Source organism: Periplaneta americana, chromosome 9 (genome assembly GCF_040183065.1).
Source record: "Periplaneta americana isolate PAMFEO1 chromosome 9, P.americana_PAMFEO1_priV1, whole genome shotgun sequence".
In the NCBI taxonomy this organism is placed as follows: domain Eukaryota; kingdom Metazoa; phylum Arthropoda; class Insecta; order Blattodea; family Blattidae; genus Periplaneta; species Periplaneta americana.
Window position 1 is genome coordinate 104,504,174 of NC_091125.1, and position 21,774 is coordinate 104,525,947.

General features: G+C 36.1%; 2 protein-coding genes across 6 annotated transcripts in view; one reads left to right on the forward strand and one right to left on the reverse strand.

The window, feature by feature from the left end:
- Bap111 (Brahma associated protein 111kD) overlaps positions 1 to 21,774 on the reverse strand; it is a 643,372-nt gene that overhangs the window by 394,135 nt on the left and 227,463 nt on the right. For all 3 annotated transcript variants that reach the window (XM_069835490.1, XM_069835489.1, XM_069835485.1), the window contains exon 3: positions 761 to 823. In XM_069835490.1, coding sequence (XP_069691591.1) covers positions 761 to 816 — 56 coding nt within the window. In that variant the 5' untranslated portion in view covers positions 817 to 823. The remainder of the gene's footprint in view (positions 1 to 760; positions 824 to 21,774) is intronic.
- Positions 14,129 to 21,774, forward strand: part of LOC138706342 (nose resistant to fluoxetine protein 6-like) — a 51,355-nt gene continuing 43,709 nt past the window's right edge. For 2 of the 3 annotated variants that reach the window (XM_069835510.1, XM_069835511.1), the window contains exon 1: positions 14,129 to 14,214. In XM_069835510.1, the coding sequence (XP_069691611.1) occupies positions 14,207 to 14,214 (8 nt within the window). In that variant the 5' untranslated portion in view covers positions 14,129 to 14,206. The remainder of the gene's footprint in view (positions 14,215 to 21,774) is intronic. The other variant, XM_069835512.1, reaches the window with a different exon arrangement.

Sequence of the window (21,774 nt, forward strand, 5' to 3'; positions counted from 1 at the left end):
TCTAAACACACCTATGCAATAACAAACGCATGAGTAGATACAATTTTGAGAATGCAATCATAAAACATACTTCCGTAAACTAGCTCAGATGATCACAAACATAACAGTAGGAATTGGAAAGTACAACTAGCTACATAAAATCCAAAACTGGACGTTGCTGTTACTACAATTCGGATTACATTTCTTGATTTACATCCGTAAAATTCACGGGATATCATACTCTGGTGCTTACCTCACACGCAACTCATGAACCGTCAAGTATATAGAAAGAAGAGTTAACGTACCCTCCCATGTCTCCTCTTCAGTCATCAACACCGCTTCAACTTTTCGTCAGTCGAGAGTAACATCTGAAGTAATGGCAATTATACAGATATTATGGAAATTATAAGAACTAATCATTTTTGTACTGCGTATGTATTGTATTACACTTTAAAGACGAAGGAGTTTTTTTTCCTTTTTCAACTCAATTAAATAATTACAGTAATGCATGAAGAATGATTTAATAGCAATCAAAGTAATAAATTATATATGATATTTTAGGAAAAGTGACGTTAAAATATGTTCCAAATTTTATAATGTCATGGATCCCCTCCTACCTGGGCTTTATACAAATTCATCCAGTGGATCTTTGTATGTAGATGTTTTCTATCTCAAACAAAACTAAAGTACATTCATAACAATACGGAGCACAGAATAAATAAGAGAATGTTACATAATTAGGAAACAAATTTAAATTCTGTAACTTTATTTTAGTACTTACCAAAGACTGAAAATTTTGTAGCAAAGTTGTAGGAACTGAATGCATACAGCAAACATGAAGTTTCTGTAACGGGCAAAAAAAAACACAGAATTAGTATTCGAAATGATGGCCCTAGAAGTTGGAAACAATTTTATAAGTGTAAAACGGAAGGAGTGCAGACAGGAAAAGCATGATCGTTAGGTAGAGTAATAATGAATTTGAAAAGAATCCTGTTAAGCCCCCTATTAGGGATACAAGGATTGAGTTTTGATATTTTTTAAATTTTATCCGATTTCATTTTTTAACTATTTGTTACCTGTATTAAGAATAAGGTGTGTGCAAATTCTGTGCTCAATCCGACAGCTAGTTTCGAAGTTAATTTTATTTCAATTATGCAAATTAGTTATACAGGGTGATTCAGGACCTCTGTAGCAAACTTCGAGGATCGATAGATCTCGCATCGAGGATCATTTTTCGTAAAACAACCCATGTTCTTCGATGCCTCGTGTAGGAGCTATGTAACATCGAAACAAAGACAGGTTTTAGTGACATTAACAATATTATGAAATGAATTATTTTTCAAATATGTTTTCTGACAAGTTATAGGTGTTCAAATATCTATCCTGAACCCGATTACATTCATTACACCATCATAGCAGTATTATCGGCCTGTGTCGAATTTGATTAAGAGCAGCTAATACTCCGCATAGTCGGTTCCTCTCTCATGTCAATTCGAGTGGTGAATTACTTTACATGTCCCAAAAAAAAAAAAAAAGATTAAGGGCGTGAAGTAGGGTGGTCACGCTGGCCACGCAACAGGTCCGACTCTTCCTATTCATTGTGTTTTTCACTGCAAACGCTGCTTCTCCAATCTTTGCTATTTTCTACCTTCCTATTAGGAAAAGTTGTATATCTTTTCATAATCAGCTTTCTTCAATTCAAATATAATTTGCAGTTTTTAAGAATACATTATCAGAAGTAAAATTTTCCACGCATTGTTCTATGCTATTAGCTTAACATATTAGCACTGCTGATTAACAATGGGGTTTCTCTAGATAGGTTTTGGTTATCACTCAGTCTTGGTCTTACCGATTTCATTTTATCATGAACTGAACAAGTATAGTCAAACTTCTTAATTAATGCACGATAAGGAAGTGTCGTGCCGCCGACTTGTGACGACAATTGTGTCGTGCTCGTTTCTTACTGCACACTAATAATTATATGAAGTTGTACTTTTCCTCTGCAAACCATTCTTATGCTTTGCGACACCTAAGTCGGATGACGTACATAGAACGGTTGGCTACTGCGTTCGACTCCCACCAACAAACATATTCAGAATTATCATGATTTCTGACACCACCATTTTAATATTATCTTATAATGGAAAAAAAACGACTTTGCTTTCACCAATTATTGTATTACCGCCGCGGTCTCATGCTTAAAATTCGGCAGGTCTTTGAAATTTAATTGCATTATTGTTTTCAATTTCTTGTGTCGCCACTCCAATTACTCGCCTCAATTTCAATGTTGCAACCAATAAGCTGCTTCCACGTGGACTAAAACCGTGGTTGCAATGTCTTGTGCTGAGGACGAACATTAAGATATGATTAAAAATTATTATTAAAGAGTTATTATTAAGAGTTAAGAATGTCAACGTACTCGTATATGAAACAACAACAACAATAATAATAATAACAATAATAATAATAATAATAATAATAATAGCCATTTAACAATATAACAAACTATGCTTATTCTTATCGAGGAAGTAGACGTGACAACGTGACGCTTAAGGTAGAAACACATTATTGCCACGGCACGGCACGAAATGTGATTTCCTGTGCTGTCACGTTCTGCATTCAATGTGTGGTATTCGTTTTCTCCATTTATTTACGTTGCTTAGAATCACACTATTCCCACGCCACGGGCGCCACGTCCTCTCCTGTGTAGCACTCGTGCCATCAAGTTTAGATTTTCTGTCGCACCGGACATTGTTGGACGGTGGAGAGCAGAGTCCGTGGATATACAGAGTAGCGCAATCACCGAGTCGGTCGCCATTGTTAGTCCTTTTCAACACGCTAGGGATATTAATATTTGAAGTAAAACTCAGATATTTTTAATTTGAAGGGCAAAAACGTCTAAAGGATCTTCTCACATTATAGAACATTATTATCAGTCAACATACTAATGTATAAAAACTTCATTTAATAATTATTACACCATAAATACGCATTTAAGTGTTCAATATACTCCTTCATAAACGTCACAGTTATAGGTATTACAGCAACAAGAACTTAATAAATTACAAGTAACAAATGAAAACAACAATTTTGCAAATAAAATAACAATAAATCTAAACATTTCCAACTGCATTCCTCGTGCAAACTCTCCGGCTTCCGCATATAAGGGCACACTATACTGAAATTTCTCGAAGTTTATTAGTTTTAAGAGTTCACAACAGTGAAACCAATAACTACCATACTTATGAAGCTAGATTCACCAAATTTTGATCACTGGTATATCTGCTTATTAGTGATAAGTGTACAAAATTGCATCTGCCTATGATACGTGGTTCGCAATGTATTAATTATTTTATTAAAATATTGAACCACTTTATATAAAAAGTCGCTTGCACTACAATTGACATTGTTCTTAAGTGATTTTCACTTATATGGCTCCTTACATACATGGAATTTAAGCTTACTATAAGGTTTTGCTGTAAAATTAATAAGTAAATTGCTAGAATTTTTTATTAAATAAAAAAAATTAAGTCATAAAAATTCCTAGTAATTTACCCATTCGCTGTACAGAAAATTCCAATAGTAATGTTTGTTCCAATGTATATAAAGAATCTTATAAGTGAATATCAATGAAAAATAATGTAAATTGTGACGCAAGGGTCTTTTTGTATAAAACAATACAATATTATTCTATTAAGTTATTAATAAAATGCAAACCACTTATTATAGAGAGACAAAATTTTCTACATGTGTTATTATTAACCAGATATACTAGTGACAAACATTTTGTGAATTTAGCTTTAAAAATATGGAAGTTAGTAATTTCAGTGTAATGTCCCCAAGGATACACTGACGTGAGGTTTTGTCATTTTAGTCAAAAAATTGTTTCTTTGTTTTTACCCTTAAAAATTCATTTTTGGTCTAAAGATGCCCTCGGCCAATTTTCATGATCATACGACCAGTCTATCAGCTATTTAGGGTCACATTTTTAAAAGGCTGCGGGCTCTGACTGTTAATTTAAATGCTCCGTCCACGCTCTCCATTATGAATTATGCTACCATTTTAGAAATTACGCTCTATTTTATACATTATTTATAATATTATATTTCCGATTGAGCAAGTGTAACTTCTCGAAATATTTCTTCGTGGAATCCAACAGGTGTTAGGCCTACTTCAGAGGCTGCTTTCCTTTAAAAAAATTTTTTTATTGGGTTATTTTACGACGCTGAATCAACATCTAGGTTATTTAGCATCTGAATGATATGAAGGTGATAATGCCAGTGAAATGAGTCCGGGGTCCAGCACCGAAAGTTACCCAGCATTTGCTCGTATTGGGTTGAGGGAAAAGCCCGGAAGAAACCTCAACCAGGTAACTTGCCCCGACCGGGATTCGAACCCGGGCCACCTGGTTTCGCAGCCAGACGCGCTGGCCGTTACTCCACAGGTGTGGACTCCTTTAAAAAACATTCAGTTACAAAGGAGAGCACAACTCTTGTCTAAAGGAAAATTCCGCTTGTTGCTAGTAGCCATAGCAACGTGTTTTCCATGCTTGGTTTTTGTTTGTGATACAAGAAATATATGCAAGTTTCTAACAGTTTTATTATTAGTGTTATAATAGTATCTACAGTATATTGTAATTTGTAAGTAATATTTATCTATTATAGTGTTTTCATAAGTTTACATAGTTTTTTATATTTACCGTTATTTATTACTATAGGTTAGGTGTGCACAGCGTGGTAGTGTATATAAGGGTAAGTTCTGTACATAATATGCTAGGTCTATATGTTTCAAAATGTCTAGAAAATAAAAAAGACAGAGACCTGGTTCATTATTATCGTCCAAAACTTTGAAGTGAATTTTCTCCACTTTAATTTACTGTAAATTTTGCATTGCTAAAATTCTACTCTTTCTACAGATTTTGTACTACGTGCATGATTTTTTGTAGAGTTTTTTTCTTAATTTATTTATTTTATGTCGTTTTAGTTTAGGAAGTCATTTCGCGAAAATACATAAACAATTCTTACAGTTTACACAGAGTTTACTGTATTACAATAATCATTAGAGGTTTTTGAATATGTTCTTAACAAAACTTACTATCAGTATTATACCTAACACTCATATTTTTTGTTGTTATTGTTTAGTCAAATGTTCGAAGACATGTTTGAATCTCGTAAGTACCACCAATACTCATGAGACAACTAGGCCAGGAGATAATGAGCTAAGGTGGCCAGTTCCTTTCTCCCTCCAATGCATACTTCGCCGCTTAGCTACATATTCCACTAATCAGACTTCAGATGTATGCAAACAATTGTTCTTCCTCGGACACATATCGTCAAGTGAGATGTACTGCCTGATAATATATATGCATGTCAGCCAGAATGTTAATAAAAAGGTGTTTTTAATACTATTTTTTTACGCTCGAGTTGAGTTTTTTTCTGTTTTTACACTTTTAGTGCATTAAATATTTTTAATTATTTTTTTTAGTAAAATAAAAGGAAAATTGTATACTAAGTTTTGTTTCTGAAGGTCTGACAAGTATGTAGACAAAAATTCTGGCCATAATAGTAGCAATTTTTGAAACCCTAAATTTACACAATTTAAAATTACAAATTAAAAGTATAAAAGTTCAGAGATCTACCTAGAATAGTTTAGAAAATTGAAATTTCACATCAGTCTAACCTTAATAGGGTTTCTAGTTTCTACGTTCTCTGCATTTTCCAATCGAGCCAAACAGTACAATCTTGTCTCAAGAATGAATTCAGAACTTCACAAATATATTATGTCATTCTTGCAAATAGCAAATAGGATTAAATTCAGAAATGCTTGATTTGAAAGGGAGAACATGGTAAAAATTTGATACTGATCCTAATTGGTACGTGATTTTCATTTGTTTTATGTAGAAATATCATTGCTGAAACAATTTAAATTCTAGATTAGTTTTATAAAAATATTTTGGGGACCAATTTTTGAAAAAATAAATATCAAAATACAGTCATTCATTAATCTCACAATGTATGCTCGCTTAGGTAGCGGATCGTTCCTTTTTATATTTATAGTCACTTCTTTCCTTTTTCCTTATTTCTTTCACCTTGTCACAGTGAAAACAAATGTGCGCTTTTTTCAGTTCTCTGTGAACAGTTCTGAACAGAGCAGCATTGCATTTTTTCGCACTTCAATTACATTCTTTCCCTATGCAACTGTATACTGCATAGCGCGTGCTGGACTAACAATGGCGGATTTGTCGGCATTTGCCGGCTCAAACGATTGCGGTACTCTGGATATCCACGGACTCTGGTGGAGAGCACGTGCAGGTTCATTAAGGAGGAATATATCATTGAAAAAGTAAGGCAATATGAATTTATGTATAATTTTAAGTCATCTAATTACAGAGACTTAAACATGAGAAAAGAAGCTTGGGAGGAAATAGGAAGAGAGATGAATATAAGCGGTGAGTACTGTATGTTAACTTATTTCCAAGGGCTATTCCATCTCAAATCGACCGAAATATAGAGAAAATTGACCTTAAAATTTCTAAATACAATGAAACTTTTTTTTGTACGTAGAGAACAGTGATACAATGAGTATAAAAATGCGAGGTTTTTTACTGATCGATTTCATATGGAATAGCCCATAAGTAAATCATCGATTCAACTTAACCTCATTATTACTACTATTTTATTATTATTATTATTATTATTATTATTATTATTATTATTTTAGGAGGTACATCAGTGTAGATGTGACCATACACATAAAAGTGCATATTAACAATGACTACAACAGCTGTACTGTAGACAATCTTAATTTTGCGATCTACCTCGACGAACAACATTTAATTGCCAAGGCACTGAGCCTAGAGAATTAGAATATTCCTTGAAGTTTTCTCGCACTTGAAAAGACTCGCGTGTACCGTTTCTTCTCAAGTGGTCTAGGTTTCTTAGGGCACAGGTTGGAAGTGAAAGTGCTTGCACATCAGGCTCAAACATATTGTCTTTACATAGGATATTATGCAGGCAGCATGACGCAAGTACAGTTCTATCGACCATGTTCGGTTGTACCTCCATATATCTCCGAAAAATTCTCCAACGAGCAGTCAAAATTCCGAATGCATTCTCGACCACATTTCTCGCTCGGGAAAGTCTATAGTTGAAAATATTTTTTGTTTCGTCTCATCTAAATGATGCCTGCCAAATGGACGCAGAAGATATTTTTTTGGTGGAAATGCTTCATCCCCAACAATTATGTGTGGTTGTGGCTCCCCATTTTCAACTAATGGAGCATTTTGTGGCACATTTAAAGTATTAGATTCCAGTTTTTTCCCAAAGCGTGAATTAGCAAAAACATACCCATCACTGTTTCTGCCGTAAGAGCCTACATTAATTGTAATACATTTATAATCCGCATCAACCAGAGCATTTTCGATGTCTTCTTCAAACTCTGAAGAACTACTGGAACTACTAACCCATTCACCTTCCATCTCTGCTACAGAAAGCTACTGAATAAAATAGCAACTGAACAGATTGTAAGTTTAGTGTGAAGTGACATGGCGTGGCGATAATCTGCACACAACGCGACATAGCACGTGCCTTCCAACTTATATGATCTCACAGGAGAACACATGCCTTGGCAATAATGTGTTTCCGGCTTTAGAGTGAAACCTACAGAGCAACAATCGGTCGGCAAAATTATGGTCCTTCGAGCGCACCTTCGTCTTATTAAAATTATGTTTCAAAACATACCGCACGTTATTGTATGGTGCCGGCATGTTAACATTTTAATTGTTTCGTCAATTTCACTCAATTTAGCTAATAAGACTAATTTACTTGTTATGCTAGTTTTTAATCAGGATACACAGGAAGTGTACTTTGTTGCTTAATTCAGATCATTCAAGATTCTAGGCTATTTAAATTAATTACAAACAAAACTATACTTAATTTACTGAATTTACAAATATAAGGATTTCTTATATAAAGTAGTTATCTTCATTCTTGTGTCCGCCAACTGAGTGACTCAATGCCAGAGTTGCCTAAACAACAATTTTTTTAGCTGCAGATTTCTGCATAAAATGACTGCAAATTATAATTTAAATGTGTGCCAAAGTAGATGTACTAGACAAATATTAGATTATAATAAATAAGAAATAATTTCCAATTGAGAGCATATAGTTTTAAAAAACGAGGTCTGAGTTTAGACTTCAATAACTTTTTCGAGTGTAATTGTGGCTTAGGCAACTCTGGTACTGAGCCACTCAATTGATGTCATAATTTCTTCCCAACTTTCTTGAAATATCTTCTGCAAATATGTCTGGATTCAGGTGACGAATAGCCGAAAACGTAATTAAATGTAATAATGCTCGCGAACTTGAAGCGAAGGTTTTTAGTATTCTCAAGAGTCGCATCTCACCTTCAATCGGAAAAATACCCTTAAGACGTTGTCTTACGAAAATCTACAGCATCATCATCATCATCATCATCATCATTAACACAGAATACAAATTAGCACACCGGATTATCTTTAACAGCAATAATGATATAAGTGAAAACAATGCAATTCCGCATAGGAAAATATTTATGTTAACATTCCGTCATCGATAGCCAATTAGAATTAAACAGACCATAAAGTCCATCAGCCACCGGCATGGCTCAGTCGGTTAAGGCGCTTGTCTGCCGGTCTGAAATTGCGCGCTGGTTCGATCCGAGCTTGGGCTGATTACGTGGTTGGGTTTTTTCCGAGGTTTTCCCCACCTGTAATGTGAATGCAAGGTAATCTATGGCGAATCTTCGGCCTCATCTCGCCAAATACCATCTCGCTCTCACCAATCTCATCGACGCTAAATAACCTAGTAGTTGATACAGCGTCGTTAAATAACCAACTAAAAATAAAATAAAGTCCATCTTACTCTGATGTGGCATGAATGAATACAAATTACTGAAGAATGTGATTTGTACCCACGTGCGTGTCAACGTCTATTGGCGTCTGATCAGAGTTCTGTATCAGCGAATTCCCTTCCTGCTAGACAATACTTATTAACTTCTTTCTCGAGACTTTTATAACGCGTTACAATATTTCTAAAATATGTCCTAAGATGATCATAGATCATAGACCAATAGAAAGAGTGCTATAGGGCAGTTATGCCCTGAATCACAACAGAAAGATGTAAAAGATCGTCTCTCAGATGCGCTTTTGTTCAAAATCCTCTCCATCCGACAGTGAAGTTTCTACTATATTCATAATAATATTGTACCAAACCAATTTTTGTTTTAAGCTTTAAAACCGTTTTCTCACACTTCGAAAATGAGCGTAATAAAGAAGAAAATTGGCTAACAAACTTTGTTTATTTTTCAAAGCATAATTGTGGTATCCCAACAACAGAAGCATTTGCTTCAGCAAGGAATAGCTTAATCCCGTTCTTCACATATTCCACAGCCGCTCAGTTCACCTTGATTGATGAATATTTTTGGCGTGAATACCTCTTTTAAAAAAGGACCGACACGTAGGGTACCAGAACAGAAAGGGCGATGTAATTTTGCAGGGTGATCCATTCCGACATTATATAGATCCGTTACTAATAATACGATTGAAATAAATGTGGTTTCGTTCAATCGGACTGCGATGCGAGTATGACCTTGAGTTGGCACCTCGCGGCCATTTTGGGCGTGGGAAAAAATTTCCGGACATTGTATCTCGAGACTCTGACGTGCTAGCACGCTGATTTTTGTGCAAAACTAAATATCTCGAACAGATCTGGCGATTTAAGCCGGACATATTCTCGTATAACTCACGACCGTGTCTCCGATACAACCACATCCTAATTTTGTTTAGAAATTATATTTTCTTTATAATAGAACTATACGTCCTCCAGCTTGGGAGTTGGACGAAGGGCTAACAACCTATCACCGTAAAAACAGCTTGTTACGAAACCTTACAACCCCGGAAACAAGAATTATATCATTATGTCTCGTGACCAGAATATTCTACGAAATGGAAATATAAAAATTGGATATTTATCCTTCGAAGAGGTGGAAAAATTCAAATATCTTGGAGCAACAGTAACAGATACAAATGACACTCGGCATAAAATTAAACGCACAATAAATATGGGAAATACCTGTTATTATTCGGTTGAGAAGCTTTTGTCATCTACTCTGCTGCCAAAAAAATCTGAAAGTTAGAATTTATAAAACAGTTATATTACCGGTTGTTCTGTATGGTTGTGAAACTTGGCCTCTCACTTTGAGAGAGGAACAGAGATTAAGAGTGTTTGAGAATAAGGTTCTTAGAAAAATATTTGGGACTAAAAGGGATGAAGTTACAGGAGAATGGAAAAACTTACATAACGCAGAACTACACGCATTGTCTTCTTCATCTGACATAATTAGGAACATTAAATCCAGACGTTTAAAATGGGCAGGGCATGTAGCATGTATAGACGAATCCAGGAATACATCTAGAGTGTTAGTTGGGAGGCCGGAGGAAAAGACCTTTGGGGAGGCCGAGACGTAGATGGGAGGATAATATTAAAATGGATTTGAGGGAGGTGGGATATGATGTTAGAGACTGGATTAATCTTGCACAGGATAGGGACCGATTGCGGGCTTATGTGAGGTGGCAATGGCCGTTTGTAAGTAAGTATGCATTGCAGTTTGGGAGTTGAATAAAAATAGAAATAAAATACTTAAAATAATAAAAGATAATGTCATTTAATCGGTAACTTCAACGACTGATCAATAAATACGCAGTTATCTGACGTCAGTAGAATTTGTGATAGCGAAATGTTATTTGGCGAGATAAAACCTTGGAATTCGCCATATAATTACCTAACTTTGACCTTACATAACCTCTGGAAAAATAAAACCAGGTTGTCGACCCAAATGGAATTGGAACTCAATCCCGAGCGTAACCTTGTATAATGAGTCACTTTCATAACCCTGAGACTACACAGTGGTAAAGATAATGTCACTGTGTGTATAAATTTAGTGTGATTACAAGGAAAGCGTCATAGGGACAGCAAAAGGGGTCGTCAAGTTACCCACAAAATGCATGAGGAACTTCTGTAGGAAAACATTGCCAGCGACCGTGTCCATGAAGACAATAGGATAACACGCGATACCGTGGACGCTACGTTTATCACAATAGTTTCGGAGTCCTACAGCTCTCTTCTAGTCAAGGTACAAAGAAATTTCACAATCACGATAAATATACAGCGTTTATCATGACTGACAATATATTCGTTTAGTTTATGTTGCATCGTAATGAAACTGTGGGGCTTCATGTGTTTATCTCTTAAAAAATAATGTCCCACTATTCCCAACCAGTTACGATAGTAACACAGGTGACTCTAATGTGTTAGCTAGGTGATTTCTCCGCAGTCTAAAGGACAGTGGTTCAATTCGCAAAAATCCTGTGACATATGTCGTATACACTACGGATGATATCACGCATGTAGTGACTAATCTTAGCTGGTAACAGGGGGAAGGGATTCCTAGGACTAAAATTTTCCTATCCTCGTATTTTTTATGATGCACTAGTTTTAAGTTGTTCATGACAAGTTTAACTAAAGATTATATATTGAAATTAACTATTCCATTGTTTGCATGCACGCACAAATTAGCCAAACAATAGGGGCTCTTTTCCAGAAATAAGGATGTTTATTTTAGGAGATATTACCATAAGCTATTATAACCCGTCTGAAGAATCATTGCAGACGGCAGGTAGAGTAAGTTTGGACATAAACATGCGATCGATACTGCATTACGTCACCCTGTTCTGACGTACTATGCACAGTGCTGCAGTAAAGAAATGCCTCAGTTCAGTTCGTTCAGTCTGTTAGTCTGTATCGGAAGTGTGTGTGTACACAAGAGCGAAAGGAAACTCCGCCGAGACACTCGTCACGCGAAGTCTTACACTCGCAAAGCAGAAATATTATATACAATGTGCTAAAATTGTATAAAGAAGAGAAAAAGGAAGGTCTAATCATTCCATTAACGAACGCTGTGAAAAGAACAGCAACGCCGGTGGGGTAGAGTGAAAGAACAATACATACTATAGCTAAGGAGGTGAGGAAGCAAAGCGCATTGGAGGACAATTTTCAACTCCTGGTGAAAGTCGTCCACATCCAAAGAAAATTGTACTTGATGATTTTGAAAAAATGGGTCATCCGCAGAACTTTTTTGGAGTTTTATGAGAAGAAAAAAGAAATTCCGACCCTACGCAAGCTTCTGAATGCTGTTAAGAAAAAGATACAGTTTAATGACGGAAAAGATACATTCTGGAGGCTGTCAGTTTTGAAACAAATGACCGCACAATCAATAAGCGAAATCAGAAAAGAAGTCTGGATAAAATGCTGTCAATCTGTTAAATATATCGAGGACGAATATTGGCGTTAATGGAAGAGGAAGTAGAAAGGGTAGTAATAAACATAGGCATTGTGAGTAGTGATGAAGAGTGTGATGAGGATGAGATGGATTATGATAGGCCAGGTAGCAGCACAGATACAGTAGACGAAGGCAGTTCAACTGATAGTGCACATGAAATTGAGACCTCTGCCACGGGCATACATGTACTTTTGGAATAAAGTACGTTTATATACTTTTTTATTGTTAGACTGTACCAACATTTCTCCAGCTGACTCGCCACGCATCGAGACTGAGCGGATCGCATTCGGGACACACGAGCGCCCTCATCTGAAAACTGCAATGTTTCGTCAGACGGGTTATACTGCTATGTCTTACTTTACTAATTTTTAACGTGAAATATTTTTCTGCGTACCACTCGAGAAACATTGTAACAAAAATTACAGCATTGCATTTTATAGAATTTGCTTCGATGCCACCCGTAATGCGCTTGTTACTTAAAGAGCTTTATTTGTCCGTTCATGGTCTAGGTTATGCATATATTACAACAATGATTAAACGGAATGCGCAACCTATATACATAAAGAATAATGCTCAAACTGACCAGGAAGAAAAAACAAATTATTTGGGTTACTCGTTAAGAAGGAACTGTCTACTGAGGGATGCACTGGAAAGAAGGATGAATAGGATAAAGTTCGGTACAGAGAAGGTATCAGACGATAGACAACATTAAGATATATGGATCGCATGCGGAGATAAAGAGGTAAGATATGAAAATTCTGTGTTTGCAGTGACGGACCTAACCTTGGGCAGAAAATTATAAATAAAAGAATGTATGTATATCGAAGACAGGTAGAGTGACTTTACTTCCAACAACGAAAGCAAACTGATTAATATTACAAATTAGTACATTACAAAATGCAACAAAAACAATATGAATGAACTGAATTACAATACAATCAAATGTGACAATGTAATAGAGCTCTCTCACAATATTAAGTGCATAAGGGGCCCAATTCACAAAATTAACAAACATAGTGTAAAAATGTCTCAATTTAACAAATAAGGAGACTAAGAGAACAGGTATATGGCACTGTGATTCTTATTCAAAAACAAAGTTAAAAAAACAAAGATTGAAAGAAAGTTGAGAATCGCTTGCCTACTACTCGGCAAAAATGAATCCGAAAAAGAATGTTTGGAAGTTTATCGCAGAACTTGAGAATCGTGATTTCAGGAGATCAGCTACTACGATACTCAAATTTATGGAGACAAGATGACTATCATGGTCTGCTACCTCGAAAGGAGTTTGGAAAAATGTGAACTAACAGCGTCAGTAGTAGGGATTTAAAGTTTCACGTTTTAATTTATTAAAATATTATTTAAATTTTGTCTCAAACTTGTTTGTTTTCGCTTTGAAGGGATGCGCAAAATGCAAAATGAATTTTAATAACTATTAACTAAAATTGAATACATCTGTCTTGAAATAACAATATACTTCGGTAACAATTTAAATTGTATAAGACACAAAGAGACAGGGTTCCCCGTCTTCACCCGAATTCTTCCATCTCTATAAATAAAAAAATTCTGGCAACATTAATTTCCCTTTCACGCTTATTAACGAATTTAATTTTTTTCTGCATAAATCACTATAAGATGGACAACTATGTAAATAATAATGACAGGTGGACATGAACACATTTGTCACGCTATCTTGTACATTTCGAGGAAGAGGGGGTAAAGATAACGCCTTTTCACTAAAAGGTGTAATGTTTTTACGTCATCATATGTGATAAACTAAAATCTATACACCAAACTAAGGATGGCATTCTATCGTGGCGTTCAAGTTGCAGTGATACAAGCGGGAAGTAGGAACCATGTTTAAGTAAGTAGTTACAAGTAAATTTTACTTACTTCGCTTTTAAGGAACCCGCAGGTTCATTGCCGCCCTCACATAAGCCCGCCATCGGTCCCTATCCTATGCAAGATTAATCCAGTCTCTATCATTATATCCCACACCTCCTCAAATCCATTTTAATATTATCCTCCCATGTACGTCTCGGCCTCCCCAAAGGCATTTTTCCCTCCGGCATCCCAACTAAATTTTACTACATTTTCTACTTACTGGTAAATATCTTATATCGTACTCAGAGACAACCTCCTGAGAGTGTAGTACACTATACCAGTGGTATTTAATCTTTTTTGCTAGCGTACCCCCTAAATATATTTGTATCCCCCAAACTGCAATGCAATTATAAAAGAATTAACAAAAACTATGATTAATGCTGTACCAAAAATAACAATAATAATAATAATAATAATAATAATAATAATAATAATAATAATAATAATAATAATAATAATAATTAGGTAAAATGGTATTCAAGCAAGGAATATCAAGAATTTATATGCTTACAATTACCTTTTAAGGAACCCAGAGGTTGACTGCCGCCCTCACGTAGGTCCGCCATTGGTCCCTATCCTGAGCAAGATTAATTCAGTCTCTACCATAATATCCCGCCTCCCTCAAATACATTTTTATATTATCTTCCTATCTACGTCTCGGCATCCTTAAAGGTTTTTTTTTCCTTCCGGTCTCCCAACTAACAATATATATGCATTTCTGGATTCGTCCATACGTGCACATGCCCTGCCTATCTCAGGTGAGGAATACAATAAGTGCAGTTCTGCATTGTGTAACTTTCTCCATCCTCCTGTAACTTCATCCCTCTTAGGTCCAAATATTTCTCTAAGTACCTTATTCTGGAACATCCTTAACCTCTGTTCCTTTCTCAAAGTGAGAGTTCAGTTTCACAACCATACAGAACAACCGGTAATAGAACTGTTTTATGAATTCTAACTTTCGACTCTTTTGAGAGCAGACTGGATGACAAAAGCTTGTCAACCGAATAATAACAAGCATTTCCCATATTTATTCTGCGTTTAATTTCCTCCCGAGTGTAATTTATATTTGTTACTGTTGCCCAAGATATTTGAATTCTTCCAGCTGTTCAAAGGTTAAATTTCCAATGATAGGATAAGTGTGTATCTGCAAAGCTATACTATTCATATTATGGATTTTGAGTTTATGGAAAATCAGTGAGGCACTTAAATTAGCTGTTTTAGGAATATGTATACAGTCAAAAAAATATGTCGAAACGGCGGCGATGTATAATAGAAGATGTGCGGGAGAACTTAAATAGATATTGGAGTTGGTGTTTATGATATTACTGTTCATTACTTTGCACCTGATGTGGCAAAAAAAAGTAAAAAAAGTGCTGGGACTTAGCAGACTATTCCCCTGCGAATGGGACCTGGCTCTATTTTGGGCTAAGGAATGATGGCCTACCTGTCAGCGTCAGTTTTACGCTGCTGATTCAGAAAGGACTTGAGGCTCCGGGTCCCTGGTCTTAACAGGCTATTTGTCTGCGAATGGGACCTGGCTCTATAAGGGCTAAGGAATGATGGCCCAGCTGTCAGCGTCGGGTTCAGGAATTTCACCCAAGTCACCTGTCGGACCTTGTTAATCATCGCATATATAGAGCGTCATGCCTAAGTGTAAGGTCCCGCCCCAGGTCCAGCCCCCGAAAAAGCCAAGTCAACCTCTAGTGTTTGTATGGATCGGACGAGTTGAGTACATTTTCAGGTACAATTAATCCTTCGTGGAACAAGTTAAGACATGAAGAAGTGGGAATAAGTCAAATTTGTGACACAAAGAAGACATAATTCTTGATATTAGAATCAATAATTAAACTAACAGAACGTCTGCTGAATATATTTAGGTGCACTGCCATTGTGTTTTTCTGATTTCAAATGAGAACATTAGTTTTTTCTAAACATTAGGCTATATTCAATGTGCATCATTATCGGGTAAATAGACTCGTAGGAACTGAATATAAGCGAAATCCATCCAATGGCTTAAACAAACCATTGTAGGTGGACAGACAGACGGTACTTCCAAAAACATTTATTTTGGTATCAGAGATGATGAAAGTGTACACTTTCGCGAAAGTCTCGAAATATTTTTATGACGAAAATTTCTCTTTCCATTTTGCACAGGCCTTAATAAGAAAGTAAAGTAATACAGGAAGATAAGTAGGTTATTTTACGACGTTTTCTCAACATCTTAGGTTATTTAGCTTATGGATGAGATGAAGGTGATAATGTCGGTGAAATGAGTCCGGGGACCAGCACTGAAAGTTATCCAGCATTTGTTCATATTGGATTGAGGGAAAAACCCCTGAAAAAACCTCAACCAGGTAACTTGCCCCGACCGGGAATCGAACCCAGGCCACTTGGTTTCGCGGCCAGACGCGCTAACCGTTACTCCACAGGTGTGGACAAGATAAAAGATGTTTAATCAATTATTAATCAGTTATTTCTTCGCCACAATAAATCTACGCAGGCTATTAGAATAACATCGTTGTTTGAGAAATACTCTTGTTTCATACAAATGTTTCCCAACGGATTAACTATTCCATAAATGTGCTAAGCACTTAAGCTAATCTATACAGAACGATACAGTAAAAGCGTGCAAAAAATACACAGTAATTTTTTTAGTTGATTATTTAACGACGCTGTATCAACTACTCAGTTATTTAGCGTCGATGCGATTGGTGATAGCCAGATGGTATTTGGCGACATGAGGCCGAGGATTCGTTATAGAGTACCTCATATTCGTCTTACCGTTGAGGAAAACCCAATCAGGTAACGAACCCAAGCGGGAATCGAACCCATACTCGAGCGCAACTTCGGATTGACAGGCAAACGCCTCAGCCGACTGAGCTACGCCAGTTTTTCTCTACACAGTAAACAGGGGAGACTCTACTGTACATTTTGAGATAGGGAACTTGGAGTGTGAGAAGCCAGATGAAGTACCTATGGACTTAAATCTATGTTATAGCTTACTGTTTCCATATCATTTACTTTTTATTATTTACACTTACACTTATTATTTACATTTTAAAATTATTTTTATGGTAGAGACTGAATTAATCTTGCTCAGGATAGAGACCGATGGAGGGCTTATGTGAGGTCGGCAATGAACCTCCGGGTTTCTTAAAAACCAGTAAGTAAGTAATCATTTACAAATCTTGGAGTTAACAACAAACCATTTTGTGCCTCACAACAGTTGCTCTAAATGCCGATCACCAACCTCAATGCAAGTATAATATCGATGTACGAGATTATGCCCTATGTTTTCAAACATTTCTTGCTCTTTTTAAAATCACAGCATAGGCAGCCACAACCCTGACCATTCTGTTTGTGAAAAGTCAATTGCATCTACTAATACACAGCGCGCTGCTATTACGTCATCTCTGCAGTACGATCGCTCTCTTATTCATTTATGTGTACCCTATCGTCTCTTTCAATATGCAAGGTTATTTCACTTCCATCCTATATATGACGATACTTAACGAGCCAGTAGGCCCAAACTACTCAACACTTTTGTAGTTATGCAATAGTACTTATAGTACAATAACTTTAATGGTTAAAGAACTAATAAATACATTATTGTAACTCAAGATTAATGTGGAATCTATTATTTTCACACGTTAACCTAGTAGTAGTAGCCTATTAACTATGAGTTAAAATAAGTAGGCTAATGCTAGCAAAATAACAATTATGGGACGGAAAATTCCTATAGATATAAAATAGAGGTCTACGTCGAAATATTGTTTTCCTTCGAATCAACCTAAATAATAACATATTGACTGACGTGTCCTTCACAAGCTACCGTCAAATATAATTGCAAAAAATGAACACTGACACAGGAATAACTAAAACAAGCAGGTGGTGGTTTGAAAATTTATCAAAACGCTGATAAATTACTCTAACAGCAAAAGCAGTAATGATAAGAGTGCTGACGACATCGACTGAAAGGTCTATCAAAGGTTGTCGCGTAATATATTGAACACAACGAATACAGTAGGAAAATCCGTGAACTTGCGTGTCTTAAAGCTTGGCTTCGTGATGTAAGTCAGATGGTCCTTGTAAATGTAAATTGTAATTCTATGTTACTTTTATAACATGGACTTTACGCTCATTTTACTATTATATTTAAACGAAATCACGTCCGTATCCTATTCATTATGTTCAACTCCCAATAAGTATCCGCATTCGTAGCATACAAAGTTCGCCGTCGGTTTGGTAAGAAAAGTTTCAAAATCGTAAATCGAAATCCGGCTTGAAGTTGTACGTAGGTAGATAATCAAGATATTTTGAAATACGAACACGTCACCTCATATATTTCAAATCATTCCATGCACGAAAGCCTGGGCAACTCTGTGATCAGACTTCCGTACTACTTTTTACGACCTTTCGATGAAGACTAGATTTATTACCATGTCACGTAAAAGTCATCTTCCAAATGGAGAAAACAATATTTTGAAATTATAAATATAGGACCATGACAAAGGCAATAATGAAATAACAAAGAAATCAAGAACCGCGATAACGACAAGGACCACAATAAGTATCACGATAAGGATAACGATAAGTACCATGACCACCAACCACCACGATAAAACCATGATAAAGGTGACAAGAATCACGATAAGGATCATGACAAAACCAAAAAGGACCATGAAAAAGAGCACAAGCTGAAAGACAAGGACCACGATAAGGACGAAAAGGACCGTAAGGACCAGGATAAGGATCGCTATAATGACCACGACAACTACAGCGACCACGATGAGGATCATAACAAAGACAAGGATCACAAAATAACTACGAAATATGGGCCATGGCAGACAATAAGGGCCATGACAGACAATAAGGACCGACAAGCATCACGACAAGAACCAAAATAGGGATCACAAGAACAATGGCAAGTACCAAAACAAGTACCATTATGAAGTCCGAGACAAGTACCAGGACAAGAACCACGACAAATTTCAAGATACGAATCACAACATGGACCTTGGCGCGTGTCGTGACCCTTAACGTGGTGTTTGTAGTGATCCTTGTCTGTTTTTATAGTTGTCGTAGTCCTTGATCTCTTTATCATGGTCCTACATTTGTCATTTCAAAATAATATTGTTTCCCCCTTTTGGATGTGACTTTTCCGTCAGACGGTACCTTCAACATTTTCATAAAAGATAAAAGAGCATTCACGTAAACCGAGACCTACACTAGATAACATTCTGCGCTGGTGTGTGCTTTGGGGTAGGGTTGCGACAAGAGTGGGAGTTGGGTGAAAATATACATGCGCGGCCAGATGTCTTCCTGCCTGGCTATATCTCTATATTTTACATATATATTTAACATAAATATGTTATTCCGCGCACGTGTTCGACTAACACTACTACAACCTGTTATGTTGCAGCTTATTAATTTAAAATGTATTTTTCGCATTTATACACCTCTGCTCGCTATATGGAATACTATCTCAATGAAATATTTACAAGGCAGAGTTTCTTTATAAGGCTTATTGCTATACAATATTCTCAGCTTTACTTCCCTTTCAAAATAATCTGTGTTGCTGATTTTAGGGTCCTTTAAAATCCATTGATCTCGATTGGGTTTTAGAGCCGCAAACCCCGTATACAATGGTCAGCATGCTAACAGAAAGACTACGAGAACAAACAGTCTCGAGAATACAACATTCTAAGTATTCCATTCCAATTATTTCTCTGAATCTTCCACGATGATAATAATAATGATACAAGTTTAATCGAGTATATTATAATAATTTCTGTCGACTATATCCATCGCTAAAACGTAATAAAACTACTGTCGCATAGTTCAATAATACGAAAGCAGAGAAGATATGACTAATACCAAATTCATTGACTAACAACTTCATCGTTTAACACGTGTAAGTTAATGTTTGAACAGGCTATGTATAATTTAGTATCGATGAGATAAACCAACTTTATACAAAATGGCTAACAAGTAAATAAACCTATGTATTTTAAAAAGTCACTTCAGAATAGCAAGATAAACGATTTACGAATTAATAACGAAGAAATCATCATCATAACACTTTTCAAGGATTTGGACCAAATGGTTGATCCGTTCCGGTCTCAGTTGTCCAGTAATCGTTTCAATGGTCGTCCCTGACGTCTTGTTCTCCAACGTTGGTAATTTTATTGCTTTGAGACTTGCCACTAATTAAACAATTTTTTAACTAATAACAAAGAAATCATCAAGGATTTGGACCAAATGGTTGATCCGTTCCGGTCTCAGTTGTCCAGTAGTCGCTTTAATGGTCGTCTCTGACGTCTTGTTCCCCAAGGTTGGTAATTTTACTACTTTGAGACTTGTCACTAATTAAACAATTTTTTAATTAATAACAAAGAAATCATCAAGGATTTGGACCAAATGATTGATCCGTTCCGGTCTCAGTTGTCCAGTAGTCGTTTCAATGGTCGTCCCTGACGTCTTGTTCCCCAAGGTTGGTAATTTCATTACTTTGAGACTTGTCACTAATTAAACAATTTTTGAATTAATAACAAAGAAATCATCAAGGATTTGGACCAAATGGTTGATCCGTTCCGGTCTCAGTTGTCCAGTAGTCGTTCCAATGGTCGTCCCTGACGTCTTGTTCCCCAAGGTTGGTAATTTCATTACTTTGAGACTTGTCACTAATTAAACAATTTTTGAATTAATAACAAAGAAATCATCAAGGATTTGGACCAAATGGTTGATCCGTTCCGGTCTCAGTTGTCCAGTAATCCTTTCAATGGTCGTCCCTGACGTCTTGTTCCCCAAGGCTGGTAATTTTATTACTTTGAGACTTGTCACTAATTAAACAATTTTTGAATTAATAACAAAGAAATCATCAAGGATTTGGACCAAATGGTTGATCCGTTCCGGTCTCAGTTGTTCAGTAGTCGTTTCAATGGTCGTCCCTGACGTCTTGTTCCCCAAGGCTGGTAATTTTATTACTTTGAGACTTGCCAGTAATTAAGATGTCCCCTTAATGGGTTACGAGCCTGCTGTAGGGTAAGTCCAGTGGTAGGGCTGCTACCTTTAGCATCTAGACCCATTTGGACTTAGCATTTCCTCAAAAATGAAAAATTATAAGGAATAAACGTGGAAAAGAATCAACCGGAAAATTTCGAGTCGTTAATGATCGAATATTTGCTCTAGCAGACTCGTTTCTGTTTTTGGGATTTCTAAAATACGATAGAAACGTGTAAAATGTTTTCCACAACAGCAGTAAGCCTACTTAATATTCACGAGAAGTATTTTATCATCCTGAGACAGTGCCAAAGTTATGAATCTTTTAATACACGTCTGTTTATCATAATATACTCACTATCCCTGTCATTTCACATGTTACTTATTATAAATGGGACTAAAATTCTACAACTATTTCACTTACTAACTTGAACTTGAATTAATATCTTCATATCTTAAGAGGCAGCCAAACGAATAACGAAATATTTGTGGGAAATATTTGTTAGTATTAGGAAACACTCATAAACTTACCTGTAAT